The following is a 23,445-nucleotide window of genomic DNA, read 5'->3' as shown; positions in this document are numbered from 1 at the left end:
GACTGCGCATACGGTAAAACTATTCTACAACAACAGTGAAAATTCTTTGTGGTGCACAGAAAAGTTAGTCTGTAAGTCTCGGAAAAATACTTTGGAACTGTTTAGGAACTTCGATAGTGCTATAATGGGTTCAATAACTTCTTAATTTCCCACCCAAACCTATGTCATGCCTTGACATTTTTTGTTCGCCTTGTCAATAAAAATCAATTACTACAAATAAATGCCCATTTGGACCACTTAAAAATTCACTCATGAATCTTAAAGTGCAAGGAGACAATTTTACCGTGGCACACGCAGTATTATTTTACTATAAGTACCAGATTACTTTTCCCATAATCTACAGTAAAAAATACTATATTCATTAAATATTTTTACCACAACCCTTATATTGTTCTAATTTTTTCGTGAAACTTTCAAATAGGATTTGAAATAAATCCAGAAAACTGAAACTTTGCTTTGTTATTAGGTCCATTGTTGTGAGCTCTTAATACAAAATTCAGTCCAGACGGGTCACTGTAAGAGCCTGTCCTTATTAAATAAATCCACTCTAACGCTAGCGAGTATCGCACGCAGGCGTGCAGGTTGCCGGCAGCGTACCCGGCGGCGTGTACTCCGACCTCCGCGCGGCCGGCCAGCTGCCGAAGGACCTCTTCTACCGATTCAACGACGAGGATTACCGCTGGGTAGCCAAGGCCAACTGGACCTACGACCGCTCCTTCCAAGGCGAGTGACTGAGAAAGAAGCACCGACGAAAGCATTCTTATCCGGTTCTCGACCCAAGTACACCGATTTACGATGACTGACGACAATGTTGCCCCTTGCAGTGCCGCGCGGCGTCCTGGCCAAGGACAAGCAGGTGCTCGTGCTGCACGGCGTGGACACGGTGGCTGAGGTGCGGCTCAACGGCCGCGTCCTCGGCACCACGGACAATATGTTCGTCCGCTACCGCTTTGACGTCAAGGGGATCCTCAAGGTAAGAGACTTGAAGAAGAGGAGGCCACCTACCCTATAAATGTTGACAAGGCCAAACACTGCTAGAAATTTTTGTTAATTTACGAAATAGTTTAGCACGAAACAGTTCTCAAAATATTCTTTAGAAAAGGTATCTTGAAATTTAGAGATTATTTCGGACTTTGACATTATAAATCTTGTATTAGCCACAAAACGATATTTGTGATATTTTTAGCAAACATTTTGTAGACAAATGAAACAGTTATGAAATTGACATAATACGCCGTAGAGATTGCCAAAGCCAGCTAGTCATCGAGCTTCAAATGCCCTTGCAGAGCTGTGGCAGCTAGGCTGCCGGCGGGCCAGAAAGTCCTGGTTTAGAGTCTCCGACGAACATTTTTTCTCAACACTATTTGCTGCATGCTAGGTTGCATGTTACTTACAATTATCAAAAGTATAACGGAATGTTTTGTAGATTTACAAAGTATCTTGTAAATTGATGTTTACGACGAATTTTTGGACTTTACGGCATATTTTGTCAACTACGTTTTACAAAGCTCTCGTTTATAAAAATTTCCAGTGAAATCTTTGTAAACTTACGAAAAATTTTCGAACAGTGAAAAAGGCTCACGCTCGCGGCCAGCACATTGGGGCTGGGGTGGGGGTGACTGTCCGCCGCCTCATCACATGAGCGCAAGAGAGACAAAAGGTGTTACGTTATGTGTGGACGGCCCCTCATGTTTTCGTGCTGCACTGAACACTTTTAACAGTCCCTGCCAGGACGTGGCGCGTACTTTGCAAACTGAAGTGTGCACATAGTACACTCTTATTAGAGCATACTTCCAAGTACACTCTTATTTACAGCATACATGCTAGGCACACGCTAAAGTAGAGTATGCCTGGCAAGTACACGCTAAACAAGTGTGTACCTTGCAAGTACACGCTAAAATACAGTCGATTAGTCCTATCTAAAAGCATGGGCTAGTTTAAGTGTACTTTCCAGGTACACTCTTATTTAGCGTGTACATGCAATGTACACTCTATTTTAGCGTGTGCCTAGCAAGTAAGCTGTAAATAAGAGTGTACTTGTAAGTATGCTCCAATAAGAGTGTACTATGTACACACTTCAGTTTGCAGAGTAGGAAGTATTGGGCTTGGTCGGCGCTGGGCATCCCCTACCCCCTCTGCTGATGCTACGGGGCGTCGCAGACGAGTGGGCCACCACTTACGAGATCACTCTCGTAACCATGTGCACGTTCAAAGTTGGCCCGTAATTAAGTATCATCCGTTACAAATATTTCGTGAAAATATTTACAAATTAAGCAAAAATATTCGAATTATTGACGATTTTACTTTCGCAATGACAGTGGAATCTTGTGTACTCCCATTAATCTCGTACTTTCGTAATCTTGTTTACGTTTAAAATAAGTGGTGCCTCCCCCGCTTGTCCTGACACGATGATAAGACAAACGCAGCCGTGTCACTTGCCATTTGGCACTCGAAACATGGCACTCGGCACTCGCCCACTCACAAAATGTGCTTATCACCGCCGAACCGGTCACCCCAGTACTTCTGCCAGTGCCGATGAGCATTTTTTGGCGGTAACCGGTTACAGCATTGAAAGTACTTTGGATGCTCGCTCCGACGAGGGAAATGATGCTAAACACGAATGGTGCGGCGGCATTGCACTATGAAAATTCAGGCCACACAGGACCTCTCCAACATGCGTTCCGTGTGGCCCGTCCCGTTTGTTGCACACTAAATGTTTTTGTACAAATTTTGTACGAGACATCAAATTTTTTGTGCTCACGAAATTTTCGTACAAATTTGTACGAGATTTTGCACAAAATCGGGAAATTTGTGAAGTTTTTCGTTCAAAACTTGTACGAACACTGTAAAAAATTTGTTCGTAAATTTACAAACAATTTATGCGTAATTTCGTTGCACGAATTATTAGTAACTTTAGAACGTTTTTATGTTTCTTAACGATTAATGAATTATTCTTCACGCAGTAGTTTGTAATATCACAAACTTTTTACACGCTCCAAAATTACGTGGACCGCTTTTGTTCTACCTTGTCACGCAGATTAAATGGAGATAATCCTGTTTAAGCATCTTTTTTTGTTTTATGAAACATTTTGTAAAATGACGATGGCACCTTCCTATCTCGTAATTTTAATTTTACAAGCGATTTGTACAACGGAATTACACAAGCATTTGTTGTAATTTTACGAAACATTTCATATTTTTGTGACCTTGATGTAGTTTTATCGTCACGTTTGAGATGTATTTCGTTCGTACTCTTTCAAAAGGCGGTGTTCTCAAACAAATCTCATAAAATTAAGAAGATTTCTGTGATGAATAATTCATTAAACGGCCTCTACAAATGAATTTCATATAAGAATGAAATGTTATCTTTACTTTTCAAGGAGTTCGTAACAAAAATTTTTGTAGTTCCAATAATTTTTTACAGTGAAAAGCTCGTGTGCACAAAGAACTGTGATGTCTCGTTCATAATTGTACATAACTTGTAATGTGTGCGAGTTCCGTACGCACTGCGCAGGACGCCCACAACAGGCTGCAGGTCCGCTTCACGTCCCCGACCGCCGAAGCGTCGCGCCGCGCCGCCGAGCAAGACAAGCAGTACCCGGTGCCGCCCGCCTGCCCCGACGCCAGCTACCACGGCGAGTGTGGGGTCAACCACCTCAGAAAGATGCAGGCCTCGTTCTCCTGGGACTGGGGCCCCGCCTTCCCCTCCATGGGGTTGTGGTATGGCCTTGATATCACCGGAAGTTTCCATCCGATGCGATTGAGATCTTGCAACAATCTCTTTCTTAGGGGTTCCTGCAAGTGACCCAAATTGCACCAAGATCGGAGAGGGTCACCTACGAAAGTGGCCATGTAATCATGGATTGCTCCCTAGGAAGAGCGTGCACATAGAGGCGTACACTACGGCGGTGCTGCGCAACGTGGGCTTCACCGCGCGCCCCGCGGCCGCAGCCACGGCCAAGAGGTGGGACGTGGCGGTGCGCGCGTACTGGGAGGTGGGCGCGCGCCCCGGGGAAAGCCCCCCGCGCGCGCTGCTCTCCGTCACCCTCACCGGCCCGGACGGCAAGGTTGCCGCCAGCGAGGACGTCGCGGCCACGCTCAGCGGGGACGCGGAGGGCGCCGGCTTCACGGACGTCGCGCTGTTCTTACCCAAGGTGAGCCGCCCGCTTCATGCCGTAGGCCGAAGGATCGTTTCGTCACTCTGTTTCTGCCCTACAACTTAAGTGTCACCATAGTACACTCCACCTGGAGCCAACCTAGCACGTAAACTCCATCTGGAGTCAACGTGGCATGTACAATAGGGTGGGTCGAAAATCCCAGAATTAAACGGCGTATGGTTTTGTTTGCAGTTGACCATATTAGAAAAGAGATCCCAGAATGCTGGGGTCTGGTGACGTCACCTTTCATCTCTCTGGAGGCTCCAAACTTGGGTCTAATAGTGAAAAATGGCACTTTTGGCCCTACAAGGACCAAACCAGGCATCGTCCAGGATGCGGCTAGCTCGCGATGGGTGCGGAATATGTTCCTTTATATCCCTGCAAAGTCTGGACGATGTGGCCAAACATCTTGGTTAAGCCCGGGCACTTGTTTTAACGCTAAAACAAAGTTGCAAAACACTAAAAATTGGACTTAAGGGTCTATTGTTTTCTCAAAGGTCCCATACACTTATATGCACGGAAAGGGCTCAAAAAATGCAATTTTTTTGTATACATAACTTTGTGATCGGACGAAAATTGTTGCCAGGGTGAAACTTTACACATTTCAGCAAAAGCTCAAAAACACTAAAAAGTGATCTTTAGGAGAATATGTATTACCTGTGGATCCAATATGATCATACTGTTCGAAAGATCTAAAAAAATGCAAAATTGTGATATATTAAGTTTTGTGATTGGACAAAAACTCGAATAGTTGCTAAATAATTCATTAGCAAAGCGAAGCAAAGCCCTTTTTGGGCAAGAGATGGCCCGACGAACGCTTACACTTTCTTCTATAATTTACAACAAATCAAGTTTTTGTCCAATCACAAAACTTAATATACCAAAATTTGGCATTTTTTTAGATCTTTCGAACTGTATGATCATATTAGATTCACAGGCAATACATATTCTCCTAAAGATCACTTTTTAGTGTTTTTGAGCTTTTGCTGAAATGTGTAAAGTTTCGCCATGGCAACAACTTTCGTCCGATCACAAAGTTATATACACCAAAACATTGCTTTTTTTGAGCGCTTTCCATTTATATAAGTATATAGGACCTTTGAGCAAACAATAGACCCTTAAGTCCAGTTTTTAGTGTTTTGCAACTTTGTTTTAGCGTTAAAACAAGTGCCCGGGCTTAACCAAGATGTTGAGCCACATCGCCCAGACTTTGCAGGAATATAAAGGAACATATTCCGCACCCATCGCGAGATAGCCGCATCCTGGGCGATCCATGGTTTGGTCCCTGTAGGGCCAAAAGTGCCATTTTTCACTATTAGACCCATGTTTGGAGCCTCCAAAGTGATGGAAGGTGACGTCACCAGACCCCAGCATTGTGGGATCTCTTTTCTTATATGGTCAACTGCAAACAAAACCATACGCCGTTTAATTCTGGGATTTTCGGCCCACCCTAATGCACACTACAGGGTGAGTTTTTTCGATGTGTCAATAATTTTTTGGAAGCTCAGGCACCCCTAGTGGATCATTTTTCGCCAGTGAACTAGCAGGCGCAAACGTCTAGTTACTCAGATAATAAGTGTTATGTAATTAACCTTCGCGCCCACGAGGTACGCTCCCGCCGCCACTGAGGATGGCGGGACATCACGAGTGGGTGTCGTGAGACTCGCAGTACTCAAAGGCGTGCCGCTGACTTCACGGAGAAGCCGTGGAGTCCTGCCAACCTCGCGAAGACAGCCGCGTGATCCACTGTTACGCAGGCCACCACGACAGCCACTTGAGACCCTTGGCTTGGGTGGCCCACTTTTTTTAAAAGTTTCAAAAATTGAGAAGCGCCGTCCGGATTCTGAAAGAAGGTGTAAAATCATGAATTTTGATACAAATATGATTAGATTTGGACCATTTTTAGGGGTCCATCAACGCACCTGAACTTTAAAGAAAAATTGAAAATGGACTGGTTTACTAAAATCGATGCTGATTCCGCAGTCTTTGACCGATTTTCGATTGCAAAACGGCGATCTTTTCGGAAAAGTGCGTTTTACTCGATGATGTACATAACATGACGATCCAACGCATTGCCTATTTTCCAGGGGCTTACAATCACGTTTTTAGCCCCTAAATCCAACCTGTTCCTGCGTTTGAAGGTGTTGGAGTCGTCCGATCGGATTGCTTGGGGCACCGTTCGACGCGCCTGATCAAAACCTTTCAAAAATTGTCTCAGGCGTCAAAATCGGTTTAGTTGCCTTCTGTACAGGAGCAAAAAACCACTGAAATTTGCCGGAAAAGTGCACTTTTGTGATATAAAATATCTGGTTTGGCATCCGGTCGGATTTTTTGTGGTGCCATTTGACGCGCCTGGTCAAAGTCTTTCGATAACCGTCGCAGACGTCCAAATCCGGTGGGTTGCCTATCCTCCAGACGAATTTTTCGACATTCGACATTTTTTGCTTGTAGGGTCGGCACCCCACCGGATTCGGACGTCTGCGACGGCTATCGAAAGTTTTTGACCAGACGCGAGAAATGGCACCACAAAAAATCCGACCAGATGCCAAACCAGATATTTTGTGTCACGAAAGTGCACTTTTCCGGCAAATTTCAGTGGTTTTTTGCTCATGTACAGTAGGCAACCAAACCGATTTTGACGCTCGAGACGTTTTTTGAAAGGTTTTGATCAGGCGCGACGAATGGTGCCCCAAAGAATCCGATCGGACGACTTAAACATGTTCGAAACTCAGGAAAATGTCGGATTAAGGGGCTATAAACGAGATTGTACGCCCCTGGAAAATAGGCAATGCGTTTGATCGTCATGTTATGTACATCATCGAGAAAAACGCACTTTTCCGAAAAGATCGCCGTTTTGCAATCGAAAATCGGTCAAAGACTGCGGAATCAGCATCGATTTTAGTAAACCAGTCCATTTTCAATTTTTCTTTAAAGTTCAGGTGCGTTGATGGACCCCTAAAAATGGTCCAACTCTAATCATATCCGTATCAAAATTCATGATTTTACACCTTCTTTCAGAATCCGGACGGCGCTCCTCAATTTTTGAAACTTTAAAAAAAAGTGGGCCACCCTACCCTTGGCAACCCCTCTGAAATGGCAATTGAACGGGCCGCCGCACCCCTGCGACCTTCGTTGCATCCCCGCTAGACCCACGACCAGCCCACGACATCCTCTCGTGAGGTCTTGTGACCCTCAGTGGCCACAGGTGCTTATCTGGCAGGTGCGAATGTCCATTTGTAAATATCAATTATCTCCGTACCTAGACGTTTGCGCCCATTAGTCCACTGGTGGAAAACGATTCTTTCGGGGAGCCCATGCTACCTACAAATTATTGACACAGAGAAAAAACTCACCCTGTATTGCTGAAGTCCCCAACCTTTTGCATGTTAAGCAGAGCAACAGTGTGCTTGCCAAGTACACCCCACCTGGCGTGTGCCTGGCAAGCGTGCTGCAGCGTAGAGTGTACATGCAAGGTTGACACCGGGTGGAGTGTACTGTGTTGACATTAAAGTTTGTGGAGTGTCTCTCTTGGCACCGCGTAGCGGATCGAGCGAGAGAGAACCAGGCGGTATGTCGGCCTGCGAGCTTTGCTATCGAGTGGATATCTAAAACGAATCACTTCCGTGTGCAGGACAAGGTGCAGATGTGGTGGCCGAGCGGCTACGGCGCGCAGCCCCTGTACACCGTGCACGTGGCGCTGCGCGCCTTCACGAACTGGGGGCAGTCCGACCGCGGCGACCTGTGGGACCAGATGACCGTCAAGTCGGGCTTTAGGACCGTGGAGCTGGTGCAGGAGCCCGTGGACGAGGCCCACCTCGCCAAAGGTGAGTGCGAGACGAGACGTGGCCGACGACGAAGTATTCAAGTTCCAAGAATCGTTGCCTACTCAAGGCAACACTGCCTGGGAGTTTTTCTCCAACCCGAATCGTCACTTAGACCGAACACCTCGTCAGGCATTTGACTCAGGTGACAATTCGGGTCAGTGAAACAAATTTCTTTTTGGACTAAATGTTTTCGGGTTAGTGAAGATACGGCTTAGTGGGCATTCGGGCAAGTGATACTTCTGTTGTAGCGACATAGACTCTACTGCCCCCCCCCCTTGCACTCAGGACTCACGTACTACTTCCGGGTGAACGGCGTGGCCGTGTTCGCCAAAGGCTCCAACTGGATCCCCGCGCACGTGCTCCCGGAGCTCGGCGGCGACCCTGGTGTCGTCGGTCACCTCCTGCACTCCGCCAAGGAGGCCAACATGAACATGCTGCGCGTCTGGGGTGGCGGCGTGTACGAGTCGGACCTGTTCTACGAGGTAGGGCAGACCCATCCGCTTCAGGGATGCAAACTAAAACGTCCCTGTTTGAGGCCACGGAGTTAAGGCCACACAATAACGCTGCAAATGTGCTGCTTTGTCGTGTGGCTTTTGCCGTGCGGCCGGGCCGCCCTCTCCTTGAGCACCGCTTGCTTCCAACGATGCACCGGTGTCGCTAGGATCGGCAAATTCAGCCCGCTTACTTGGCAAAGTTCTCGAATCAGCTCTTGGACTCAGATGAATGGTGGAAAGTTTTGCCCTGTGGCCACACTGTTCCACCGGCCTTTCGCACAAAACGAGCATTCTGTTTCCTTCCCGCAGCTCGCGGACGAGCTGGGCATCATGGTGTGGCAGGACTTGATGTTCGCGTGCGCCATGTACCCGGTGGGCTCGGCTTTCCTCCGGTCCGTGGACACGGAGGTGCGCCAGCAGTACCGCCGCCTCAACCGCCACCCCAGCGTGGTGGTGTGGGCCGGCAACAACGAGAACGAGGCGGCGCTCAGGGGCGACTGGTACCACACGCAGGGCCCGCTGTTCGAGCAGTACCACCGCGACTACGTCAAGCTGTACGTGGACACGGCGCGCGCCGCGGTGCGGGCCGAGGGCCTGGCGACGCCCTTCGCGGTGTCCAGCCCCTCCAACGGCGCCCAGTCCGAAGCGGATGGCTTCCTCGCTGAGAACCCTTACAGCTCCTTGTACGGCGACGGTAGGTTGGTGCTGGTCTTGACGAGCACTCGCGCTTCGTGCTGACGGCGTTCTGCCCACAGACCACCACTACGACTACCTCTCCGACGCCTGGAACCCCGCCGTCTTCCACAACACGCGCTTCGGCTCCGAGTACGGCTTTATGTCCTGGCCCAAGAGGCCCACCATGATGGACGCCACGGACTCCGAGCACGCCGACGAGGACCTGGCGCTGGGCAGCACGCTGGCTGCGTCGAGGCAGCATCACCCAGGCGGCAACCTGGAGATCGCCATGCAGATCATGCAGCACCTGCCCTTGCCGCAGGACTTCAACAAGTCTGAGCACTTCGACACTGTGGCGTACTATAGCCAGGTGAGAAACCACCGGAAAAACGCGTGACCCTCCGTCGGCATAGAGCCCAAGCGGTGACTAGGGATGTGCGAATCAAGGATTTTCATTTCGAATCGAATCTTTCAAAAAAGTTTCGAATCGAATCGAATCGAACTTATAAGGATTCAGAATTGAATCGAATTCGAACTGAAACTAGAAAAAATTAGTGCATTTCAATACACAAAACACATGTAATAAAGGAAGGGCATAGAGTATGAATACAAAAAAGAAGGAAAGTAAAATACCTGATCTTGCTTTTGTATAAAAACTACGCTGAACGCGCGACTTTCAACCGTTCTCGAGCTACGGATTCGAAGACGAAGCACTGTCGATTCGAAATTTCGAATATTCGGGGTCGAAGCAAAGAGATCCGTCCCCGAATCGAATCAGCCCTGATTCGATTCGATTCGATACCGAACTATTCGCACATCCCTAGCGGTGACACTGTTGGGCGAGGTTTCAGATCTACCAGGCCATGGCCACCAAGACGGAGACCGAGTTCCTGCGGCGCTCCAGGAACCTGCTGACGCCCCTGGGGGAAGGCCGCACCATGGGGGCGCTCTACTGGCAGCTCAACGATGTGTGGCAAGCCCCCTCCTGGGCAGGCATCGGTAAGGATGCATTCTCGCCATCGATTGACCATTTGCCCTGGACTCTGTCTTGACGCTTAATTACTATGCAGTTTTTATTTGTGCATAAGCTACACTGAGAATGAAAAAGTCATGATCAATACCCAATTTTGGGCAAGGTTTACTTTCTCACCCAATTTTGGGCGCACGGTAAAAACGGTTCCTGGTTTTCCCAGGAGCCCCCTGGAAATCACCTATGTCTTCGCCATAGGGCTCCTGGGAAAACCAGGTACCGTTTTTGCCGTGCGAGGAATGTTTCCTCGCCCAATTTGGGTGAGAAAAGTTTCCTCGCCCAATTTTGGGTGAGGAAGGGTGTATCAGCTCCCTATATAGCACCATAGTATTATGACCCAAATTTGGGTAATAAAGAATTCCTTACCCAAAATTTAAGTCAGGATCATGACATTTTCATTCTCAGTGTATGCATGAAACTGTGCATGCGATTCAAAATGCAGTAATTTGTGCGCAACTACGCACGAACACGTGCGTTGTTGCGCATGAAATTCGTTTATTTTGAAACGCATTCACAGCTTCGTGCATACTCTGAAAATCAAACATAGGCATACATCTGACTCTGTGAGGGGTGAGACATAAGTGTCCCATCGAAAAAGGGCGATACAAAAATGTATCACCGCAAAACAAAAAAAAAATTCCAATGATAATCGCATTGCAAGGTGTTCCCATTTTCACATTTGGCTATTTTGAAATAGCCATGTATTGGACCGTGCCAGTGTCAACTGTTCAATGATTAAGAGAAAATCCAAAAATTTCGAAGTGCGCATGCGCTAAATTCAAACTAACCAATAGAAAAGAGTTCTGGTCAAACCTGATTCAGTTAACACCACGACCACCTTACTCCATCTCGCGACTTACAGTGCTCATGTTCGCCAAACGAAAGTCATCCGCGTTCCGAAATCACCCCTCCCGAGTTTATTAAGTTTGTCAAACCAAGCATCGTGCTGTTTTTACGTTGTGAGTAAGAACTGTTCCACAGAATTGAGGAAAAAATGACAAGACAACCGCAGCCTTTATAAGCATGCCAAACAATCCAACCTCAGCAACAATGGAGGGGCAGTTCAATGCGCGCCTACTCGTTTTTTCAGCCTCGCGATTTTCGAAAGGGCAAGCAAATCGGTGCCAACCCACGAAAAATTAATTTGATGCGTCGTTTCTGCTACGAACTTTTTACTAGTGACAGACTTAAAAGATGATCCAACGTCGAAACACCGTGCAATGCGTTAGCATTAGCATTTTCGAATTTCACGGCGTTTTGATTTCTCTTTATCGAAGACTTTAAATTTGGGACGATGGGACCATGCCGTTGCCATGGAGATTTTTTTTTCATGTTTTAACCATTTGCTCAGAACAGACGATTTCTTGTTATTTTGATGAGCCAGGAGGTTTAGTTTTGAGGAGTGGCACATTTTTTATTTGAACCATTTTTTCATATCATTAACGGTTCTCGTTTTCGATTGTTGCAAATTTTCGTTTTTCTAGTTTACGGAAAATTTCCACGATGAATTTTCGAAAATAAATGGAATTTTCGTTTTTTTCATGGTTGAAATAGTTTAGCGCAGTTTGAAAATCGGAGCGGGGGGGGGGGGGGAAGGAATCCACGGACCTCGGACAATAGGGGTTCTTGGGAACCCCTAAAAATCTCATTCAGTTAAAGCAGATGATACTCGTTTGGTTTTCTTCTACGGGGTAGTATGGGCTCATTCCAAAGATAGCATTTAACTCGCGCTGCTCGCTGGGGGCTCCGCCCCCAGACCCCCGCATGTGTGGGGCGCGTACCGAAGTATTTTTAGTAAGTCCGTGGTGACCAAAGGGAAATTTTCTAATGAAGTAACTGTACTGCTTTTTGGAAGGGTCTATTTAACTGCTTTTGACCAGTAATTTTTAAGGTACTATTACTGCCCTAATAGATAGCTTGTATTGTATTGGCTACTGTGGCAGTCAACGGCATTCAAGGTCCGGAAAATATTGAAGACTGCTTTGACAAGAATAAGATCTGTGTTCATTATGGTTAATGTGACCGAAGGCCAAACTAATGGGCCTCTTTTGCGTCTTTCATTTCTGATTTCTACAGATTTCTCCGGCCAGGTTTAAGACGCAATATATAACATGGCTTTTACTGCTCGGAAACGGTTGTATTTTGTTCAATTTAGGCCCATTTCATCGTTTTGAGGATGTTGCCGGTGACGGGAACCCGATTGCGGCGCAGTTTCGGAAATGTCACGACCAGACCTACCGATGGGGCGAATAAAATTTTTTAATCGGTCGGTCCCTTTTTTTGAAGATTGAGTGGATTTTGTTGAATTTAGGCCTATTTAATCGTTTTTTGAGGATGTTGCCAGTGACGGAGACCCGATTGCGGCACAGTTTCGGAAATGTCTCGACCAGACCTACCGATGGGGCGAATAAAATTTTTTAGTGGGTCGGTCCCCTTTTTTGAAGATGGAGTGGATCTTGTTGAATTTAGGCCTATTTAATCGTTTTTTGAGGATGTTGCCAGTGACGGAGACCCGATTGCGGCACAGTTTCGGAAATATCTCGACCAGACCTACCGATGGGGCGAATAAAAAATTTTAGTCGGTCGGTCCCCTTTTTTAAAGATTGAGTGGATTTTGTTGAATTTAGGCCTATTTAATCGTTTTTAGAGGATGTTGCCAGTGACGGAGACCCGATTGCGGCACAGTTTCGGAAATGTCTCGACCAGACCTACCGATAGGGCGAATAAAAATTTTCAGTTGGTCGGTCACCTTTTTTGAAGATGAGTGGATTTTATTGAATTTAGGCCTATTTTATCGTTTTGAGGATGTTGCCGGTGATGGGGACCCGATTGCGGCACAGTTTTGGAAATGTTTCGACCAGACCTGCCGATGGGGCAAATAAACATTTTTAGTGGGTCGGTCCCCTTTTTTGAAGATTGAGTGGATTTTGTTGAATTTTGGCCTATTTAATGGTTTTTGAGGATGTAGCCAGTGACGGAGACCCGATTGCGGCACAGTTTCGGAAATGTCTCGACCAGACCTACCGATAGGGCGAATAAAAATTTTCAGTCGGTCGGTCCCCTTTTTTAAAGATTGAGTGGATTTTGTTGAATTTAGGCCTATTTTATCGTTTTGAGGATGTTGCCGGTGACGTGGACCCGATTGCGGCACAGTTTCTGCAATGTCTCGACTAGACCTACCGATGGGGCGAATAAAAATTTTTAGTCGGACGGTTCCCTTTTTTGAAGATTGAGTGGATTTTGTTAAATTTAGGCCTATTTTATTGTTTTGAGGATGTTGCCGGTGAAAAAAACCCGATTGCGGCACAGTTTCGGAAATGTTTCGACCAGACCTACCGATGGGGCGAATAAAAATTTTTAGTCGGTCGGTCCCCTTTTTGGCCCGTCCCGTTTATTTTTTGTAAAAAAATGACGGAGGGACGGGCATATAGTATGATGCATGCTGTGCGTCCGTTCGTTCGTTCGTTCGTCCGTTCGTTCGTCCGAGGACTTCCCGTGGTCCGATCTTGACCAAATTTGGTATGCAGCCTCCTTGGGTGATTTTAAGAACCGCCCGGTGGCAGCAAATCCGATCCGAGCCCCGGGGGCGCTGCTGCAGGTGCATCATGGTCTACATGGGGTTGAGGAGGATCTCGGCAACGGATGCAGCTAGAAGGGCATGTAGGGGTGTTTTTGGAATCGGGGCGACGAAACAAAACCAATGGTGCCAGTTTCAAGCGAATCGGAGAAGTTTGGACCCGGGTTCAAATCCCAGAGAGGTATATTTTGGACTTTCTTTTTAATCAAGTTTTTGCATTGTTTGTAATGTTTTTGAGGGCGCTGATGACGAAAATAACTCCTATTTTGACTCCAGACTCAGGTTCAAATCCCGTTAGGGTTAAGCATAGGCTAAATTCGCAGATTTCTAAATCTACGGGACGGGCCAAAGTTGCCGATGTGTATCGCTACTTTTCCTGTTATTTGAAGATTGAGGGGATTTTGTTAAATTTAGGCCTATTTAATCGTGTTTTGAGGATGTTGCCAGTGACGGAGACGGGATTGCGGCACAGATTCGGAAATGTCTCGACCAGACCTACCGATGGGGCGAATAAAAATTTTTAGTCGGTCGGTCCCCTTTTTTGAAGATTGAGTAGGTTTGCTCGGAAACGGTGAGAAATTTGTTCCCCTTTTTTGTAGATAAAGTAGGTTTTCTCGGAAACGGTGAGGAATTTTCAACTTTTGGGATTTTTCCCAATTTTTCCATAAAATTTGGAATCGAATGGAAAAAACCGCAAGTCTCTACGACCACTCCTTCACCCCAAACATTTCTATGAGTGAGTGAGTCAGTGAGTGAGTCAGTGAGTGAGTCAGTGAGTCAGTCGGATTGGGGCTTTATAGGTTCTTGATAGTTTTAGGTGTATGTTTTAAAGCAAAGGTATCATCTGCTAAAAACTGAATCCTTTGTGCCGTGGCCTGCACCGCCGCCACGCCGTGGCCGTCGGATTGCGAGCACGCGGTGCATCTGCGCTGTAGCGGGGAGGGATTGTCAATGTTGCGCGCAGACCCGGGCGTCGCGCGCCAGAAGGGGGTGCCATTCACTCTACAAAAAATGTCCTGTCAACGCCGTTAATTTATTACCAATGTTTGCTGTTATGCAATTCACGGCGTTTGCTGTGAACTAGTTCACGGCGTTCACTGTGTTCTCAGTTACAGTGTTCACTGTGATCTGGCCACAGTAAACGCCGTGAATTGGAGCCTGATTTGCAGTACGTCGGTGCTCAGCGACGTCATCCGCACAGTGTTTACCGGGGACCAGATCACAGTGAACACCGCGAACAAAATCACAGTGAATCCCGTGAGCAGATCACAGTAAACGCTGTGAATTGACCTACAGTGAAAACTGGTAATAAATTAACGGCATTTACAGGACATTTTTGGTAGAGTGTTGTCAAATTCCGCGCAGGCTGGGGCGCAGGCAGGCACAGCCAGCCAGCCAGCCAGCCAGACACACCATCCCGCCCCGGCAGCCAGCCCCCATTGTTAGGATATGCACTTGGTTTTTGGACTCTCGAGTAAAAGCTAGCTGACACCTTTATATGTCTTGTAGTTGTAGTTTAAGGTATGTTTTTAAGTAAAGGTATCATCTGCTAAAAATTGTACACGAATGTATTACCGAAAAAAAGGTCGGACACAAATGTGTCATCGAGAAAAGGGTGATACTTCCCCAGGGAAACAAGGGCCAATCTCGCGGATGTCTGACCTTTTTTCGGTGATACATTTGTGTACGGCCTTTGTTTTCAGTCATACATGCGTGTACTATGGTGTGCAAAAGAATCCGACCCCCCCGGTGGCGATACTCCACGCGCGAGGTCGTTGTAAGGTGCTGCCCCCTGGCAGCAGTTGTCTGCTGACAACGCCTCGTCCGCCCACTAACAGATTTTAAATCGTCGCAATTCGTTATTTGGAAGGTATTGCGGCCCAAGATCGGGCTGGTTCGATTCAGAAACATTGCAGAAATCGAGCCGGCAACGCACATGGGTAAATAAACGACTCATCAGATAAAAAATAAAAGTTACCCGTAGTGAGGTTATGGGCGGCCCTGACGTCATCACCTTCGTCAAAACTTCATGCAAAGTATAATGAATATCCCGTATATAATAGGTTGAACGCGACCACCAGGGAAGTTCAGAAACTCCCAGAACTCTCCCAGGCTCAGGAGAACGTGTCACGTTGCTGCCCGTGACGAACCGCGGGGGCTGAGCAAGCGCTAGCCTCAATGAAACCCTAAACCCGTTTACCCCGGGTTTTACGCGCCCCGGGAAGGCCAGTGAGGCACGCCAGAACTCCCAAAGGGTAAGGACAACGAAAATAAACGGGTCACAATGTGTCACGTTGCTGCCCGTGACGAACTGCGGGGGCTGGGCAGGCGCCAGCCTCAACGAAACCCTAAACCCGTTTACCCCGGGTTTTACGCGCCCTGCGAGGGCCTGTGAGCACTCTACCAAAAATGTCCTGTAAATGCCGTTAATTTATTACCAGTTTTCACTGTAGGTCAACTCACAGCGTTTACTGTGATCTGCTCACGGGATTCACTGTGATTTTGTTCGCGGTGTTCACTGTGATCTGGTCCCCAGTAAACACTGTGAGGATGACGTCGCTGAGCACCGACGCACTATGATCTAGAATCTCGAAATCGCGGAAAAAATTCCTACGGTCTTGAAATCTCCCTCCAGTAGGTATTTTGGGTCGGGGAATCCGAATCTGACATTAGTTTTGAGCTATGGTGATGTTCCTGTGAAAAATAAAACTGCAAAAAAAGCTGAAAAATACTAAAAATTGAGAAAATATTGCTGGATCAGATAATTGAAGTCGGGTAAAGAGCTGCTGGCACTAGTGTCAAGGTCTGGGACCTTTACTTTGTAAAAAGAAGGGGTGTGCAAGAAATACAACGTTAGAGAGGCTTTACTCTGCCATTCAATTTTTTGTTATTAAATATTTGAATTTTACATGGTCTACCACAACCAGTTGAATTTCATTCAATGTATAAAACAAAACAAAATGCACATAATAAATCCGAAAACCCGTCTTAAACAAAATGTAAAAAAACAATGCGACAAAAACAAACTTTGTCTTTTCACTTTAAAAATGAAATTTTACTAGTTTCAGAACGCGAAAGTTATTCAAAAAAGCACATGCCCTAATTTACTTTTGGAATAAAACTGAGTTCTTCCTTTCCATTTCTTGTAAACTGCTCTTCTGAGAGTGAGAATAGTGCCGCATTTTCCTTGATACTTTACGTCATGTTCATACATAACTGCGGAAAAGATGCAACCAGTCTCCATTTGCACCCTGCAGACTCGCTTCTGATGTCCCTGAGTTCATTTTCGGTTTCACGATTCTCAATCTCGGCATTTTTCTGCCTATTTTCTGTGATTTTTAGCCCACTTCGGTGATTTTGAGTTCACATCCGGTATGAACTAAGAGTAAATATATGTCCTTGAAAGCACTTTTGAAGCCCGTTCGTTCCATATATGTATGTGTCCATGAGTCCAAAAGCAGGCACAGACGGAATTTTGTCTTTAAAAAGCTTAAAAAAACCATATTTGAGGGCTATAAAATCCCGGGGTCGCAGGTGGTCGCAGCATTTGCCGATGGATTATTAAACTATGGTGACCGGACTACTGAAAACTGACCACCAGAACCCAGCCAAACCCAGCCATTTTGATCCCGGCTCTCGCAAAAATTCGAATTTTACCAATTTTGCCAAATTGTGTAAAGAAGTTTTCCGGCTTTGCCATTAATCCGAGAATGACACATAAAAAAACACCGTAAAGTGCAAAAAAAGCCTTAAAAAAGACCTTTAAAATGGTATATAGGGTTTGAGGGTTCGAACCCGCTTTCCCCAGGAAATCGAGGACGGACTGAACCTCAACGAAGAACGTCAACAAACGTCTAGTCAAGTTTGACAAATTTGTCAACTTTGGGAGCCTCCCATTAGTCGGAGGCGACCGACCGACGTGTTTCTTGACTTGATTCTTGTCGGATGGACATTCAAGGATAGTTTAAGCCACACGGGAGCTAAATCAGAGCACTTTCGTTTTTCTGATTTTTTTCCGCGTTTTCGGGATTCTAGATCATAGTGCGACGTACTGCAAATCAGGCTCCAATTCACGGCGTTTACTGTGCACAGTGGTTTAAAATCCTCTTTTAGGGGGAATAAATCGATTTTTCAAAAGTGTCGCAGGGGGCATTCTGGGGGGTGGAAACGAACTATAATACTCCAATACAATATAAAATGACGTTTATAGATTTTTATATGACGCTGGAAGCCACTGGGAAGGGTTTGATTTTAGTCTTTTGTATTTTGATCAAATTTACCTAATTTTCTTAGATGTTCCCTACCCTTATTTTTTTCAATGAGGGCGATGGTACTGGTATGTTGGCGTGTTTTTCTTTTCGTTTCATCATTAATCAAAGGAAAGCAGCACACAGCGCAACATTTCGTTCGCGGTTTGGCTCACGGTGGCGGGTTTTTGCTACAAATGCGTTCAACACATTAAAAAACACTCTTTTGGAGTTTCGGACATCGATGGGGCCCGATGGGGCGGAGTTATTGGTGCGAGGCGCTTCCCTTACATGTATATTAAGATGCCCCGATGATAACTTTTCCGCACTTGTCCGCAACACGAAACGCAAGGGGACCAACACCACAAAAACGTGCCAAATTGATTAGTTTTGGAGATAATCGCTTCTGGTGTGCACCATTCAAAATGAAAAAAACATCAGTGCAATTGTTTTTCTGTTCAAATATTTTGTTTTTCTTAGTAACAAAATGGTTTAATGCGGCTTAGAAGTTAAAACTAAGTATTTTGAGCATTTCTTAGTTTTGCACTTTTTGTCAATTCTGTCATTTTTCTTCTAATTTTGCTATTTTTCTCATTTTTTTAGCATTATAAATCCAATTTTTATCGGACCACTTTTTCCTTTGAACTGGTCTTTGCCTATTGCCTACAGATGATTCAGTTCAATTCTGGTAGCATTTGGTCGCACGGGACGCTTGCTAGGACTTATTCCCCCGAAAATCGCATTTTAAACCACTGTGCTGTGGCCAGATCACAGTGAACACTGTAACTGAGAACACAGTGAACGCCGTGAACTAGTTCACAGCAAACGCCGTGAATTGCATAACAGCAAACATTGGTAATAAATTAACGGCGTTGACAGGACATTTTTTGTAGAGTGTCCCTTCAAAAAACACGTTTACCGACGGCCTAACGCGCTCAATGTAGGGTCGCTGAACTTGTGCCAGAGTCCTTCACACCTCAGCGCCAAAAGTAAACGGGTTTTGTGATTTCAAATTTTACAGTCTTCATAGGGAAGGAAGCAAGAGGAGGGAACGCTACCCTTCCTTCAAAAAACCCGTTTACCGACGGCCTACCGAGCTCATCTTGGGTTCGCTGAACTTGTGCTAGAGTCTCTTAAACTACAGAACCAAAAGTAAACGGGTTTTGTGATTTCAAATTTTACAGTCTCCATAGGGGAGGGAGCGAGAGGAGGCAATGCTCCCCTCCCTTTAAAACAACCCGTTTACCGACGGCCTAACGCGCTGAATGTAGGGTCGCTGAACTTGTGCTAGAGTCCTTCACACCTCAGCACTAAGAGTGTTAACGGGTTTTGTGATTTCAAATTTTACAGTCTTAATAGGGGAGGGAGCGAGAGGAAGGAACTCTCCCCTCTCTTCAAAAAACACGTTTACCGACGGCCTAACGCGCTCAATGTAGGGTCGCTGAAATTGTGCCAGAGTCCTTCACACCTCAGCGCCAAAAGTAAACGGGTTTTGTGATTTCAAATTTTACAGTCTCCATAGGGAAGGGAGCGAGAAAAGGCAACGCTACCCTTCCTTCAAAAACCTGTTTACTGACGGCCTAACGCGCTGAATTTAGGGTCGCTGGGCTTGTGCTCTCGTTCTTTACATCGCGGCACCAAAGGTAAACGGGCTTTCCAACTCCAATTTTTAAAGTGTCTTGGTCAGCGCCAGCTAAACGCGCAGTACGGTTCGCGATGCCAGCGTTGCCGATTCGGTGAATAGCAATGCGGCTTCATCGCAGCCACGGAGTGCGACCGCAGCCGGCACAAATTTCGGCGCATGAGCTGGTTTTGATTTAAATGGAATGTAAAAATAGAAACCTCTTTGGCTGGTATCGAACCTGAATCCACCACCCAAACGCTTGGTCCAACGCTCTTCCCTCGAGGGTTTCGATCTCAACACCATCCGTCTAGGGGCTGTGCTCGTGCTCCGACTAACCAGTGTCTCATTAGCTCAGATGACTACGTGCGGCACCTGACGCGCTGCGCAGGGAGGTTTTTGATTCAAATATAGGCACCGCACAATTTTTTAAGCGGTCTTGCTACCGCTTCTAGCTCTGCATCCGATCCCACTCATCCCATCCCATCCATCCATCTATTAAGGGGGCACACCAGTGAAAATGTAGAGGTTTTAAAAAACGATCATTCTAAGAAAAGTAACCAATGTATTCGATTGATATTTTATTCGTGGCTCAAAATTATGTCAAAGAAAAGAAAAATCAGTATGGGAGGGTGGGGTGGCGATGGCAAGACGGAGCGCTAGTGCACTTCATTTTTCTGCGACCTCGTCTCACTCCTGCCACGATTCCGCCTCTCTGGATTGAGCCTCGAGCACGGGATTTGAAAATTTCTCAACAGGACACATGTGGCTATGGTCTGAACCACGGGCATGCAAAAAGAATGATTTTGAATTTGTTTTTTCAAAAGGCAAAAAGAGAAACAAATTTTTTAACCAATTTTTTTGCGCTTTCATGGCTGCAGCTCACGTCCTATTTATGCGATGGCCATTTCCGAGGTTCAGACCATAGACGCAAGTTTCACGAACATTTTGCCGCAAACCGCATTAATTTATCTCAATTTTTGCGCCCGTGAGAGTGGCACAAAGGTACAAAAAAGGTGTTTTGAGAAAAAGCCCTTTCAGTAGAAACATAGATTTGACGTGTTTTTTCGGATTATAAATGCGCTATTTGACGTATTTAAGTTCGTTTTGCGCCAAAATGACGCTATTTTTAACTGCGTTTGGGTGGTTCAAGGGTTTTGTAATTAAACTTCAATTGAAAAACCTGAACGTTCACATTTGGTCTATAATATCCAAAAATAATAACCTTTTTAGCAACTTTAAAAATGTGCACAAGCCAAAGTAATTGGAATTTCGGGACGGGGTTTGCGGCATTCGACTCGGGATGAATAGCAGAAAAATAAGATAAAATAAAAAAGGAGGCAAAAATTTGACGGTTTTCACTGGTGTGCCCCCTTAAGCGCGCTCGGAGGGGACTGCATGGTCGTGTTGGTTCCGTCGTCCGTCGTCCGTCGTCGTCCTGCGCCGCCACGCCGCGCCGCCGCGCCAGTCCCCACTCCTCACAGCCACCCCCTCCCTCCTTGCCCCCTCTCTGCCCGGCCTCGCCTGCCGGGCCACGGCAAGACCGCTTTGCTAAGCTTGCCTTGGCGGAACTTTTTTTCTTGCAACCTGTATTTTTTCTGCGTGAATACAACAAAGCAGAAAGTCTCGTTGCCGCCTTTAAACGCAGGTCGGGCTCCGTCCCCACCCAGCCGCATGTTACGAGAACGGCCAGACAAAGCTCGCCCCACCAGGTGCAGGCTCGGCCACGTTGCCGCACTGCCGGCCAGGTGCCACGTTGCCGCTTTAAGGGGGGACATCACTCCAAAAACAGTGCTTTTGTAAAAACGCCACAAAAACCAAACGGAAAGAGAAAAATTGTTCATATTTTAAGAGATAAAGTACAAAACAACACTAAGTCAATCCGCCAGGGCAGTACAGCGCTTTCGTTGAAAATGCATTTTTGAGTGTTAGGTTAGTCCATTTCGCACGGTTGCAGCGCTGGACGCCAAACGGTTTGACCTAGAACAACGAAATTTTGTGACAGCCTTCCTGAGATGTCTGGCTATGGTGGGTACCTCAATCACATTTAAAAAAACATTTTTAGTTGTATTTGTGACATACCAAAAAAAATTGTTGAATTTTTTTGGTCGAAATTGTTTAATTACGAACGTTTAATAAATAATAAAAATTGACCAATGCAAATAATTTTGCTACCTACCATAGCGGCATGTCGTAGGAGCTTCCATGCTAAATCTCCCCACTGTAGCTCAAAAACTGCGCCCTAGAGGACTGCAACCGTTTGCAATTTTATGTTCCGAGAAAAACGCGATCAAAGTTGGGATTACTGGGCTTTTCCCCTATGCATGTTTGCGGCCCACAACCTCCTAAAACTGCAATTTTTTGAATTTTGGAATGCGGTTTTCGCCATTCGACGCAGAAAAGAATGGTCTATAGTATAAACAAATAAAAAAAAGTTGCAATTTTTGATCATTTTGGAGTGATGTCCCCCCTTAAGCTTCGACGAGCATGAAGCCTGCCGGCCGCTCGCTGGCCAAACCGACAGCCGCTGGCTTATGTGCTCCCCCACCCCCTCTCCCCCTTCCCCTTCTCAACGTTTCCTCTTCTCGAACGAGACCAGGCAGGGCAGGCCGCTACTTCACAACGGCCGTCGTGGCGCTGTGGAAACGGCCGGGTCCGCGGGCCCGGAGTCCGTAGGTTCGACTACCACCCAGGCGCATAATTTTGTTGCTCTTTTCTGCACGCTGTTAATACCATAGGTCAAATGAACTGTGGATAGCAGATAAAGAGCTGCAACCTACGGATGACTTGAACTGAAATCACAAAACCCGTTTACTTTTGGCGCTGAGGTGTGAAGGACTCTGGCACAAATTCAGCGACCCTACATTGAGCTCGTTAGGGCCGTCGGTAATCGTGTTTTTTGAAGGGAGGGGAGAGTTCCTTCCTCTCGCCCCCTCCCCTATTAAGACTGTAAAATTTCAAATCACAAAACCCGTTTACTCTTAGTGCTGAGGTGTGAAGGACTCTAGCACAAGTTCAGCGACCCAACATTCAGCGCGTTAGGCCGTCGGTAAACGGGTTGTTTTAAAGGGAGGGGAGCATTGCCTCCTCTCGCTCCCTCCCCTATGGAGACTGTAAAATTTGAAATCACAAAACCCGTTTACTTTTGGTTCTGTAGTTTAAGAGACTCTAGCACAAGTTCAGCGAACCCAAGATGAGCTCGGTAGGCCGTCGGTAAACGGGTTTTTTGAAGGAAGGGTAGCGTTCCCTCCTCTCGCTCCCTTCCCTATGAAGACTGTAAAATTTGAAATCACAAAACCCGTTTACTTTTGGCGCTGAGGTGTGAAGGACTCTGGCACAAGTTCAGCGACCCTACATTGAGCGCGTTAGGCCGTCGGTAAACGTGTTTTTTGAAGGGACACTCTACAAAAAATGTCCTGTCAACGCCGTTAATTTATTACCAATGTTTGCTGTTATGCAATTCACGGCGTTTGCTGTGAACTAGGTCACGGCGTTCACTGTGTTCTCAGTTACAGTGTTCACTGTGATCTGGCCACAGTAAACGCCGTGAATTGGAGCCTGATTTGCAGTACGTCGGTGCTCAGCGACGTCATCCTCACAGTGTTTACTGGGGACCAGATCACAGTGAACACCGCGAACAAAATCACAGTGAATCCCGTGAGCAGATCACAGTAAACGCTGTGAATTGACCTACAGTGAAAACTGGTAATAAATTAACGGCATTTACAGGACATTTTTGGTAGAGTGCTCACAGGCCCTCGCAGGGCGCGTAAAACCCGGGGTAAACGGGTTTAGGGTTTCGTTGAGGCTGGCGCCTGCC

General features: G+C 46.3%; 1 protein-coding gene across 4 annotated transcripts in view; it reads left to right on the top strand.

Moving 5' to 3' along the window:
- Window positions 1-573: 573 nt before the first annotated feature.
- Window positions 574-23,445, top strand: part of LOC117651238 (beta-mannosidase-like) — a gene marked incomplete at its 5' end in the record, with an annotated part of 28,090 nt that continues 5,218 nt past the window's right edge. For 2 of the 4 annotated variants that reach the window (XR_004588093.1, XM_034395060.1), the window contains 9 exon segments: window positions 574-723; window positions 825-973; window positions 3,515-3,720; window positions 3,875-4,154; window positions 7,789-7,981; window positions 8,267-8,463; window positions 8,785-9,169; window positions 9,231-9,520; window positions 9,995-10,149. Coding sequence is in view for 3 of the 4 variants with exons in the window: in XM_034395060.1 (XP_034250951.1) it covers window positions 574-723; window positions 825-973; window positions 3,515-3,720; window positions 3,875-4,154; window positions 7,789-7,981; window positions 8,267-8,463; window positions 8,785-9,169; window positions 9,231-9,520; window positions 9,995-10,149 (2,005 nt within the window). 4 annotated transcript variants of the gene reach the window in all.

The sequence above is a fragment of the Thrips palmi genome, unplaced genomic scaffold (genome assembly GCF_012932325.1).
Source record: "Thrips palmi isolate BJ-2018 unplaced genomic scaffold, TpBJ-2018v1 HiC_scaffold_5, whole genome shotgun sequence".
NCBI lineage: Eukaryota > Metazoa > Arthropoda > Insecta > Thysanoptera > Thripidae > Thrips > Thrips palmi.
This window is presented reverse-complemented; position numbering and strand designations above follow the sequence as displayed.